Source organism: Sapajus apella, unplaced genomic scaffold (assembly GCF_009761245.1).
Source record: "Sapajus apella isolate SASKATOON/1434 unplaced genomic scaffold, GSC_monkey_1.0 scaffold49, whole genome shotgun sequence".
NCBI lineage: Eukaryota > Metazoa > Chordata > Mammalia > Primates > Cebidae > Sapajus > Sapajus apella.
The window spans coordinates 17,420,330-17,432,613 of record NW_022436989.1 but is presented as its reverse complement, the minus strand read 5'-3'; the positions used below and the strand labels follow the sequence as shown (position 1 = coordinate 17,432,613).

The 12,284-nt window shown below is 40.4% G+C and overlaps 1 protein-coding gene across 1 annotated transcript in view; it reads right to left on the bottom strand.

The window, feature by feature from the left end:
* NUP133 (nucleoporin 133) overlaps positions 1–11,199 on the bottom strand; it is a 73,336-nt gene extending 62,137 nt beyond the window's left edge. The window contains exons 1-5 of the mRNA XM_032242373.1: positions 10,885–11,199; positions 8,486–8,604; positions 4,167–4,270; positions 2,252–2,359; positions 1,164–1,298 (exon numbers count right to left, since the gene is read on the bottom strand). Coding sequence (XP_032098264.1) covers positions 1,164–1,298; positions 2,252–2,359; positions 4,167–4,270; positions 8,486–8,604; positions 10,885–11,066 — 648 coding nt within the window. The 5' untranslated portion in view covers positions 11,067–11,199. The remainder of the gene's footprint in view (positions 1–1,163; positions 1,299–2,251; positions 2,360–4,166; positions 4,271–8,485; positions 8,605–10,884) is intronic.
* Positions 11,200–12,284: the final 1,085 nt, after the last annotated feature.

Genomic DNA, 12,284 nt, shown 5'->3' with positions numbered 1-12,284 from the left:
ACAAGTTCACCATATTGCAGATTCAACAAATTAGGTTATCAGATTTTTTTACTTTTATTTTTTGTTTGCTATTTTACTTTATTTTTTTAGAGACAGGGTCTGGCTCTGTTACCCAGGCCGAAGTGCAGTGGTGAAATCCCAGCTCACTGCAGCCTCAGTCTCCTGGGCTCAAGTGATCCTCCTACCTCAGCCTCCTGAGTAGCTGCGACTACAGGCGCACACCACCACGCCTAGATAATTTTTAAATTTTTTTGTAGAGACAAAGTTTCACTATGTGGCTCAGGCTGGTCTTGAAGTCCTGGTCTCAAGCAATCCTGCTGCCTCAGCCACCCAAAGTGGTGAGATTGCAGGCATGAGCCACCACACTCAGCCAGATTTTGTTTCTTTGTGAACCTACAAAGAAGATATTAGCAAACCATTCTTTATAGTGTCTGACTTTTTTTTTTTGAGAGGGAGTCTCACTCCATTGCCCAGGCTGGAGTGCAGTGGTACAGCCTTGGCTCACTGCAACCTCTACTTCCTGGGTTCAAGTGATTCTCCTGCTTCAGCCTCCCAAGTAATTGGGACAACAGGCGCGCACCACCATGGCTGGCTAATTTTTATATTTTTAGTAGAGACGGGGTTTCACCATATTGGCCAGGCTGACCTTGAACTCCCGACCTTGAGATCCAACTGCCTCGGCCTCCCAAAGTGAGGGGATCACAGGCGTGAACCACCATGCCCGGCCCATCTCTCATGGTTTTTAAGCCACTTTCTTAAAAGGTTTTTAAAAGAAATGCGTATTACTAGCTACTATCTGATATTGAAATTTTAGAGTCCTGTAAGAAGAGCCTCCATTGTCTAACTGTTCAAATCATAGATCCTTATGTTCTTCTCTTCCTTGTCTCGTTTGATCCCTCCCTGGCCTGTATAGTGGTAGTCTCTTCAAAACTCCACATTTTTAGCCATCAAATCTCATTTCCAAGGCTGGATACAGTGGCTCATGCTTGTAATCCCAGTACTTCAGGAGGCCAAAGCAGGAGTTATTGCTTAAGCCCAGGAGTTTGAGAACTGCCTGGACAACATAAGGAGATCCCATCTCTATTTAAAAAAATAAATAAAAATCTCATTTTCAAGCCAAATCACAGCTTTCCAATAAATATAAAGAAATATCCATGTTATACCTGCACTGCTGTTAGGAAACTGTAAGTCTTATCACCTCCCAAATCTACAAAAGTCTCTGTGTGGGTATCTTCACTAGCAAGACTTGGCCAATAGCGGATGGATCCTTCTCTGGTGGCAACCATGACAGCAACAGCCTCAAAACAAGATCATAACAATCAGCAATCACAATAAAAGAAGAACTCAAAAACCAGGAGTCTGATGGCACTGATACAATAGGACAATTTACTATTTAATCAAGAAAAACCAGATATAAGAACTCACCAGTGTTTTGGTTTGCATTTCTCTAATGGCTAAAGATGCCAAACACCTCTTCATGTGCTTATTTGCCATCCTTATAGCCTCACAGTGTCTGTTCAAGTCCTATCCCCTATTTTTAAATTGCAATTTTCTTATCAAGTTTTTAGAATTTGTAAACATATTCTGGAAGCAAGTCCTATGCTAGCTACATGATTTAAAAATATCTTTTCCCACTCTGTAGCTTGTCTCTTCATTTTCTTGTCTTTGGCAAAGCATTGTTTTAAATTTTTATTTTACTTTAATTTTATCAAACGTTTATTTTACGGATCATGCCTTTGGTAATTTCCAACTCTGTCTAATCTCAGGTCATGATGATTTTCTCATGTTGTCTTCTAAAAGTTTTACTGCTTTGTTTTTTTTTTTTTAAGAGTAAGAGTAGCAGGGAAACGTTTTACTGTTTTACACTTAGATCGATGACCCATTTCAAATTAATCTTTGTAACAAAGTTTAAGGTCTAGTGGAAAATTCAACACAATACAATACAAATTGGTCATTTGTAATTTTTAAATTACAAATGTTCCTACACTATGCATTGAAAGGACCATCCTTTCTCCCCTGAATTGCTTTTGCACCTTAGTCAAAGATCAAATGGATGCCTTTATGTGAATCTATAACTGTATTCTCTATGCTGTTACACTGACCTATTTGTGTAGCTCTCTTTGCCAATACCACCATGTCTTGAGTTCTATAGCTTTATAATTATGTCTCAAAATCAAATAGGATGATTCCTCCAACTTTAGAATGTCCTTATTTTAAAAAGTTTATTTCAATAAGCTTTTAAGTCACCTACCTGGGTAGAAGGTGCTTCACCTGAGGGAGCAGAATAAGACAGAGCCACCAAGTTGGCACTCTGGTGGAAATCACTAGGTGGCAGCTGAAGCTCTTTGCAAACAGATAACTGTAGAACAAACCCAAACAGAGAATCTTTCACATCAAACCCATTATTTTGAAGATGCATCTGATTTCCCTTCTCTGCATATTTTAGATTCTGACTCATTGCTGAAAACACCATTCTACAAATATTCTTTCTTCTTACATCTCGTTTTAATCAGGTTGTCGGTAATTTTAAAACAAAGTATCTTAAGAGATATTGAATCACGAAAACTTAAAAGCTAGACCAAACTCTGAAGAACAACTATTCTAATTTCTTCCCAGTCTAGAAAAGTCCAGTTAAGAGACAGCTAAAGTTAAGAGAAGTGCTTAGGTTTTCTATGGAGCTTTCCCAAGCTACTCTTGATTTGTTTATCTGACACTTAAAATTAGCATGACCAAAGAGTAATTATACCAAGTTACCTAGGAAATATTTCTTAGACTCTGAGCCAAATATCAGGATCCCTAAGCTAACTCAGAATGTCCCCCAGGACTTTTCCCTGACCTATTACTCCTAACCACAAATACCGTTTTCTTTTTTTTTTTTTTCTGGTTTTCTTTTCTTTTTTGTTATTATTCTGATTATTATACTTTAAGTTCTGGGGTACATGTGCAGAATGTGCAGGTTTATTACATAGGTATACATGTGCTGGAAGCGGTGGTGGCGGCGGAAAAAAAAAAGGAATACATGTGCCATGGTGGTTTGCTGCATCCATTACCCCGTCATCTACATTAGGTATCTCTACTAATGCTATCCCTCCCTTATCCCCCCACCCCTTGCTATCCCTCCCCTATCCCCCCACCCCTCGACAGGTCCCAGTGTGTGATGTTTCCCCCAATGTGATGTGTTTTCATTGTTCAACACCCACTTATGAGTGAGAACATGTGGTGTTTGGTTTTCTGTTCTTGTGTCAGTTTGCTGAGAATGGTGGTTTCCAGCTTTATCCATGTCCCTACAAAGGACATGATCTCATCCTTTTTTATGGCTGCATAGTACTCCATGGTGCATATGTGCCACATTTTCTTTATCCAGTATATCATTGATGAACATTCAGGTTGGTTCCAAGTCTTTGTTATTGTGCACAGTGCCACAATAAACATATGTGTGCATGTGTCTTTGTAACAGAATTATTTATAATCCTTTGAGTATATACCCAGTAATGGGATTGCTGGGTCAAATGGTAACAAATACCATTTTCTAGGCAGCAGTAGCCCAAAGTTCAGCAGAAGTGAAGAGTTTAGGTAAGCAGGTGCCCTGAGTTAAAATGGAACATGACCAAGTGAGCAATCAGTGGTGGAAGAGAGTAGTATATCTAAGCTCTAAAAAACAGAAAAAAGGTTGCTGAGGATAAGTTACCAGGCATGCAAATGATAACCCACTGTTGGAAGTGGATAGGCTTAACTAGCAATTGGTGTCATTTTTTTTTTTAATTTTATTTTATTAAGCATCATTCAGCAGATTCAACAAAACATAGTTCTATTGTCTCAGAAATATGCAAACTCAAAGTTCATTTGCTTATGTGGGTCGCATTTAGTTCGATGCTTCATTAGGCAGACTGATTAGCATTATATTCATTGAAAATTTTAATGACTCTAATTTTGTTAAATGCAAACACAAATCTTATTTAAAAATTATTAATACAGGGAAACCTTTTTCCCAATACACAAATGTATACACATGCTTATTATATCACATCACTATGAAAATGCAAACCCTTAATACCTAAGTAGTTTCATATTTACTATCCTCTATCAACTGTAAAAATTAGGGTAAAAATTAAAAGTCAATTGGTATTCCTCTCCTCTATCTCCTTACAGATCTCTAGAGCCATTACCTTAGTAATAGGTGACAGAGCAATCTTCCAAACAACGAGCTTCTCTTTGCACACCAGACAAGCCCATCCACCTTCATCTATGTAAACAGTCATCTGATCATCGACTAAAGGAAAAAATGAGGTGAGTGATTATAGTATAAATATAAATCTTTATTACCACACACTTTATCAAAAAAAGTAATTATCAGACTCAGAAAGGACTAATTCATAACAAATACTTTTGAATATTCCAAAATTATCAACCCTCAAAACAAGAGATCTATTTAACTCTGATAACCACCTTTAGAAATATATCCAAAGGTAAAAACAAAAACAAACAAAAAGAAATATATCCAAAGGCAAAAAGTATATTTGAGACATTTAATATTCCTTAATTTTTGTTACAAACAGATCAAATAGCTTATTTCCTGTAAAACATATTTAGGCCAGGCATGGTGGCTCATGCTTATAAATCCCAATACTTCAGGAGGACAAGGTGGGAGGATTACTTGAGGCGAGCCTGGGCAACACAGTGAGACCCCCATCTCTAAAAAATAAAAATAAATTTAAAAAATAGCCAGATTTGGCAGTGCACTTCCCAGCTACTAGGGTGACTGAGGCAGGAGGAGCACTTGACCCCAGGAGATTGAAGCTGCAGTAAACCGTGATCACATCACTCCCACCTGGGCAAGAGAGTGAGACTCCATATCAAAAAATAAACAGAAATAACAAAAAGGAAATATTTAGCAACATTTATAATTTTATCGATAAAATAACACAAATAATAAACTCATTAACTATATAAAACATTTCAAGGAAAATAACCTTCCTTCAAAAGCATATAATTTTCAAATAAGAGCTCCTTAAAGGAATGATAAATTATTTCATTATACGGAGACAAAGAGTTACATTCTCTATTAAGTGACAAAACTAAATTAGCCTATGTCTTTTTTTTTTTTTTGAGACAGAGTTTCGCTCTTGTTACCCAGGCTGGAGTGCAATGGTGCGATCTTGGCTCACCGCAACCTCCGCCTCCTGGGTTCAGGCAATTCTCCTGCCTCAGCTTCCTGAGTAGCTGGGATTACAGGCACGTGCCACCATGCCCAGCTAATTTTTTGTAGTTTTAGTAGAGATGGGGTTTCACCGTGTTGACCAGGATGGTCTCAATCTCTTGACCTCGTGATCCACCGGCCTCGGCCTCCCAAAGTGCTGGGATTACAGGCATGAGCCACCGCGCCCGGCCAGCCTATGTCTTAAGTATTGGTGGTAAACCTCCACAAACGTGTTAATAGCCCTGGAAATTTTATTAATTTGAGCTTTGCTCTTTACTGAAAGAAAGGTAGAAGGGCGAAGTAAAAGACATAGATAATGTACAAGCAAAAATATCAAACCAAGCCCAGGCTAAGTGAGGGCTTTTTGCTCAAGTGAAATATCTGCTCAGTAATTTTCTTTTTCTTGAATGCACTACAACTCCAGATCCTCGACTGGTGTGCCCTGAACGACTGACCTAACAGTAGTTGGCAGGTTTCTAAGTGGGGAAGAGTTCAGGGTGACACACCTCTTTGTTTTACACATGCTGACTTTTAGGGACTCTCTAAATTTCTAGATTTGGGGCTGTGTTATTTAATCTAGCCTGTTAAAATACCAGGAGTACGTTAAAAGCCTTTAATCTAATTTAAACAGAAATTTTAGAGAGAAAAATATATACATACACATATATACATATAACATGTATATATATTTATTTATTTAAAACAGAACAATGTATATAGAGGTTAGCAGTTTAGTTGTCTGAAAACAACTATCCCTAAAGCCCCCAAGGACTTACAGGCAAGATGTGCAAGTTCCAGTGGATGAGATATATTCCTTCTTCTAAGACCGACTACTTTAAGCTTTTTTTTTCTACTGTTATTCACAGTAATATATACAGTAAATATAGAGTTATTCACAGTATAATACATTTTACATCATGATATTGCCATATAAAATTTAAGTAAATCAAACGAAATTTACTAAACATTACATGAGATGCATTCTATTCTGTTTCTTCTTTTTTTTTAATGCTGGTCATGAACCGCTAAATTTTGGTCACACTTATAATTTGAAAAACACTGTTCCAGAAAAATCATAAAGATGTAGAATTTTTTTTTTTTTTTTTTGAGATGGAGTCTTGCTCTGTTGTCCAGGCTGGAGTGCAGTGGCATGACTTCGGCTCACTGCGACCTCCGCCTCCCGAGTTCAAGAAATCCTCCTGCCTCAGCCTCCCGAGTAGCCAGGATTACAGGCAAGCACCATCATGCCCGACTAATTCTTGTATTTTTAGTAGAGACAGGGTTTCCCCATGTTGGTCAGTTTGGTCTCAAACTCCTGACCTTGCAATCCGACTGCCTCAGCCTTCCAAAGTGCTGGGATTACAGGGTGAGCCACTGTGCCCAGCCTAGAATTCACTTCTTAATAAAAATGATTTCAGCAGATACTAAGGGTGCTTTGAACTTTGCTCTTCAAGAGTAAAGTTGCCTTTCTAAGCTTGTGTTGATTTTATTTTTCAAAATTCCACACTAACTCTCTGCCAACAGACTTCTAAAGGTACCCACTACAATGGTAACATCACAAATTTGTGCACACAGCCTCTGGGATGCTACATAGGATCCAAAGATGGAAGTAGGATTTGATTGCACTGTATTATTAAACCCAATAATGTGAGGTGCCAGTTTTTTTTTTTAACACTAAACTTCGTAAACCTGGTAACTCTTCAAATGGAACTGAATTTTGCATATACAATATTTCCCCCTTTTATCTGCAGTTTCAAATACCTGTGGTCAATCATAGTCAAAAAATACTAAGTAGCAAATTCAAATGAACAATTCCTAAGTTGTAAATTGCATGCTGTTCTGAGTCATGTCATAAAATCTCCTACTGTCCTGTCTACAGGTTTTGAATCAACCCTTTGTGCAGCATATCCATACTGTATACACCAAGCTTGTCCAGCCCACGGCCCAGGGACACATGCAGCCCAACACAAGTTTGTAAACTTTCTTAAAACATTATGAGATTAAGGCACAGACCTTTTTTTTTTTTTTTTAAAGCTCATCAGCTATTGCTAGTGTATTTTACATGTGGCTCCAGACAATTCTTCTTCTGAAATGGCCCAGGGAAGCCAAAAGATTGGACGCCCCGAGACTATCCAGCTGTTTGTCACTTAGAAGCTGTCTCGGTTATCACATCAACTATTGCAGTAATGCAATGTTTGTATTCTTACTTAATGGCCCCAAAGTACAATAGTAGTGCTGCTGGTATATTGTTATAATTGTTCTATTTTATTATTAGTTATGTTGTTCATCTCTTACTGTGCCTAATTTATTTATTTATTTATTATTTTTTTTTTTGAGACGGAGTTTCGCTGTTGTTGTCCAGACTGGAGTGCAATGGCGCGATCTCGGCTCACCGCAACCTCCGCCTCCTGGGTTCAAGCAATTCTCCTGCCTCAGCCTCCCGAGTAGCTGGGACAACAGGCACGCACCATTATGCCCAGCTAATTTTTGTATTTTTAGTAGAGACGGGGTTTCACCTTGTTGACCAGGATGGTCTCGATCTCTTGACCTTGTGATCCACCCGCCTCGGCCTCCCAAAGTGCTGGGATTATAGGCGTGAGCCACCGCGCCCGGCCTTACTGTGCCTAATTTATAAGCTAAACTTTATCATAGGTGTGTACGTATTTTAAAAACATAGTATATATAGGGTTTGGTACTATCCAAGGTTTCAGGCATCACTGGGGATCTCGGAAGATATCCCCCAAAGATAATGGGGGACTACTGTACAGTATCTAAAACCTAAAATTAAAGAATTTGTGTTCAAATGAACTCATTCTCCTTCTCGAATTTATTATATATCTCAATGACAGTAAAAAAAAAAAAAGTTGGCTGGGCGCAGTGGCTCATGCTGGTAATCCCAGCATTTTGGGAGGCCAAGGTGGGCAGATCACCTGAGGTCAGGAGTTCAAGACCAGCCTGGCAAACATGGTGAAACCATGTCTACTAAAAATATAAAAAATTAGCTGGGCATGGTAGCTCATTCCTGTAATTCCAGCTACTTGGGAGGCTGAGGCAGGAAACTCCCTTGAACCCAGGAGGCAGAGGTTGCAGTGAGCTAAGATCGTGCCACTGCACTCCAGCCTGGGTGACACAGTGAGACTGTCTCAAAAAAAAACCAAAAACTAGATAAGCTACCCATCTTTCTCCATTCAGGTAAAGGTAAACTAGAGAAAACATAAATTTAACTCCATGCCACATCTAGACTCCATTTTTAATTGCTAATACAGGTAATGGAAAGATGACACGTACCTTCAGCCAATGTTAGGGCTTCCATGACTTTAACAGGAAGAGAAGATCCAAACGTTTTCACATCATAGTTCACAGCGTCAGTTATGGAGTGGTGTGGGAACATTCGTGTTGGTGTTCCTCTAAAGAAAGAGTTTATGGTACCTTACTTATAACTTAAAATTTTCCATTATTCTAATTTTTTATGTATATATTTTCACAATAAGAAGTTCTTTGAAAGAAATTAACACTGGCTTGTATTTACCATGTAATTAAACCTAATATTTTTCATGTAAAAAAAACACAAGATAGGATTTAGGAAAACTTGGCTTCAATCCCATATGCTCTAGTAATGAAATGCATGCCTCTATACACTTAAACTTCTTATAATTTTGCCTCCTTAGCTGTGAAATAATAAAGTGTTTTTTTCAAACAGCAGGTCATTTTGCAGATCTCAATCAACATTTTTGAAAGCCAGAATATAGAACATCAGCTTTTACCATATGTTATGGTTAATATATATATATATATATATATATATATATATATATATAACTTTTATCACATGATGCAGCAGTAGTGGTCAAATATATTTTACAAATATTGGCTTAGATGAGATTCAAGCTCTCATTTGGCTTTAGGGTTATTCATTTATTCATTTTTAAGAATCTATCATATCTGGTCAGGGCAGTGGCTTTTGCCTATAATTCTAGTACTCTGGGAGGCTGTATCAGGAAGACTGCTTGAGACCAGGAGTTCAAGACCAGGCTGGGCAACATGGCAAGACCTTGTCTCTACAAAAATTCTTTTGTTTTTTTGAGATGGAGTTTTGCTCTTGTTGCCCAGGCTGGAGTGCAATGGCGCAATCTTGGCTTACTGCAACCTCTGCCTCCTGGGTTCATGCAATTCTCTTCCCTCAGCCTCCCAAGTAGCTGGGATTACAGGCATGCAAGACCATGCCCAGCTAGTTTTGTATTTTTAGTAGAGATGGGGTTTCTTCATGTTGGTCAGGCTGCTCTTGAACTGCTGACAAGAGATCTGCTCATCTCGGCCTCCCAAAGTGCTGGGATTAAAGGTGTGAGCCACCACGCCTGGCCACAAAAAATTGTTTAAATTAGCCGGTCATTGTGGCACCAGCCTGTAGCCTGGGTGACAGAGAGCAAGACCCTGTCTCTTAAAACAAAACAAAAAGCACCTCTCAGATCTGTACAACCAAGCAAGAAATCAAACAGGTTACGAGCATCAACTGTTACATGGCCTTCAACAGCAGATATCACAATAAAAACTTTACTTCCTCCTCACTTTCTTCTTAACATTTAGAATAATATTGTAAAATCACCAGAATAAAAGTTATTATATCTTTCATCATGAGAATTAAATGAGGAGATGTACATAGAGAATGACTGAGGGCTTTGTTTCCTGAGAGATAACAAAGGTTTCTCTTCAAATGATCACCAGAAAGAAGAGATTTAAAAAAAACACCACACACAGTAAATGCTTTTATTCTCCAACTTTTCTCAAAAGGAAAATAAAACACTGACGAGATCGGCACTTTGAAAAGTACTTTTCGGAATATGCCAAAAAAAGTCAAAAATACAGTGTATTCTTTCAAAATCACTTCTTTAAAGTACTGCAAAATTTTACAGATAAATTTTAACCATAATTTCAAGACACAATACTCTGTGTTTCCCTGCAGGGGAAAATTCATTTTTTATAGGTGAATTCAAAGAAAACTATGCAGAAACACGTTATCTCTTTAAGTTTTAGGTTAATTATGAACATGGTGTGTCTGTGTGTGTGTGTGTGTGTGTGTGTGCGCGCGCGCGCTGTGTGATGATTTTACTGGTGTGCTCCAAAACAGCAATTTTAGTAACAAAACTATCATAGTGCTCTTATGTCACTTATGTAAAGCCTTTTCCCTATAATTTACCTAGAAAGTTAAATTCTGTAGCTAGAAAACCTTTAATTATCAATCATCAGATATTAATGTCGGTTAGCATGTTAAGCATTAAACAATGATTGTTCAAGGCTGGCGATCCTCATTATCACCATCACCTTACATCTGCATCGTGGCAAGTTAGTTTAACTCCTCCGGCTCAGGTGAGATATTATCGCCATTCTACATATGAAGAAAATGACGAGTCATTTACACCAGATCACAGAGGTAATAGGTGGGAAGTGGGTAACCACAGATTCGAATCCAGTTTGTACTTCACTTCTGCACAAAAGTATCCATGAAAAATGCAAAGTGGGGACTAGACTGATAAAGTGACCTGCAAGAGTGGAAAAGGTCTATTTTCCAATATTCTGGCATTCTCCTCCGCCGGCCCGGGTTCAGAAGGCTTCTGAAGACACTAATCCACCCGGCTCACTGAGGCCTGTGAGCCTGTTGGTCGCTAGACCCAACCACGGTGATCACTTACCGCGAGCTCAGAGAGCTACGCCGGCCGACCGGCGAGAAGAGCACTGGGGAGCTGACTGCAGACCCCAAGGGCAGACCCTTTCTGCTGGCCGTCCTAGGCGTGGAGCCGGGCCCGAGTCCGACCAGTGGGCCCCTTCGGGACCCGGGACCCGGGGTCCGCGGAGAGGGGGCGGCTGGAAACATGCTCCGAGCAAGCAGCGACTAGGACAGCGCGAGATCTGCCCGCCAGGTTGCAGTGCGGCCTGCGCGCGGAGCTTGAACACCTAAGGGGCGGGATGGCGCGCGATGATGACGTCGAATGCAGCGCCTCCCGCGGGGTGTAGTCGGAGCATCAGCGGGAGCGCGGTCGTGACGTTAAGTACGGCGTTGAGCCCGCGGGGGAGGTCGGGAAGGTGGCCCCAGATTCAGAACCGTGGGAGTGTCGAGGTTCCAGTGACGTGAAGCCGGAAAGCCAGGAGTCCTTGACTGCGTTTAGGTGGAACTGGCCTCCAGCAGCTTGAACGCAGCCTCGTTTGCACACTGTTAGTTCGTGAGCCTCTTGTGAAATGAAAGATGTTCCGCAGTCCAAGCTGAGGAGGGAGAAGAACCGTAAAGCCGACACTGGTATCGCACTGTTACATTTGTTCTTTGGTTTGCCATTTTCCCATTCAACTCTGCGCAGTCTCATCCACGCTAATGACGCCACAAATCCGTGTCTCTAACCTGGATTCAACTCAAAACCCCCAGACCCTTATCAGTCAGCTCCCTAGAGGACACTTTCACCTGCATGTCCTGCGGACTCCTCACAATCCCCTTATGAAAAGCGCATTCATTTTTTCCTTTTGGACCCTTCTACCACCATCTCTGTTCCAGCTTGGTAAAACTGGCCAGTTGTCCAAGCCCTATCTGCAGTCATCCCTCACACTTACCTCCACTCCAAGATCCTGGTATACGTTGTAGCACCTGCGTATCTGTACTAGAGCACACGTTGGCGCTCCCTCTGCCCTGGTTCTGGTACTTATCTTTTCCTCAACCACTGCGTAGCCTCTTTTCTGCCAGTGGGAGGAAGTGGGGAGATGGCGAGAGGGTTCCTTACCTCTGTCTGGTCTTACTCCACTCTTATCTTCTCACTGCCAACACAATGCATTAAGGCAAACCTAATGCTGCACTTGGGCCTGTAAATGCTTCCGTGGCCGACCGTTGCCAGTAGGTTATTTGCTAAGCTCCTTTACAAGGTCCTATGTGATATAACTCAGGTTGGTTTTTCTGTCCGTGTTGTACTTCCACCACTTCCCACTTGCGCTCCAGTTTCCAGGAACTTAATCCAAATCCCGCTCCAATGCCCATGTACATGCTTCTTTCACCTGCAGTGCACTCCCTGCCTTGTTGGTCCGGATCTTTCTGGACCTTATGCATCAAGAG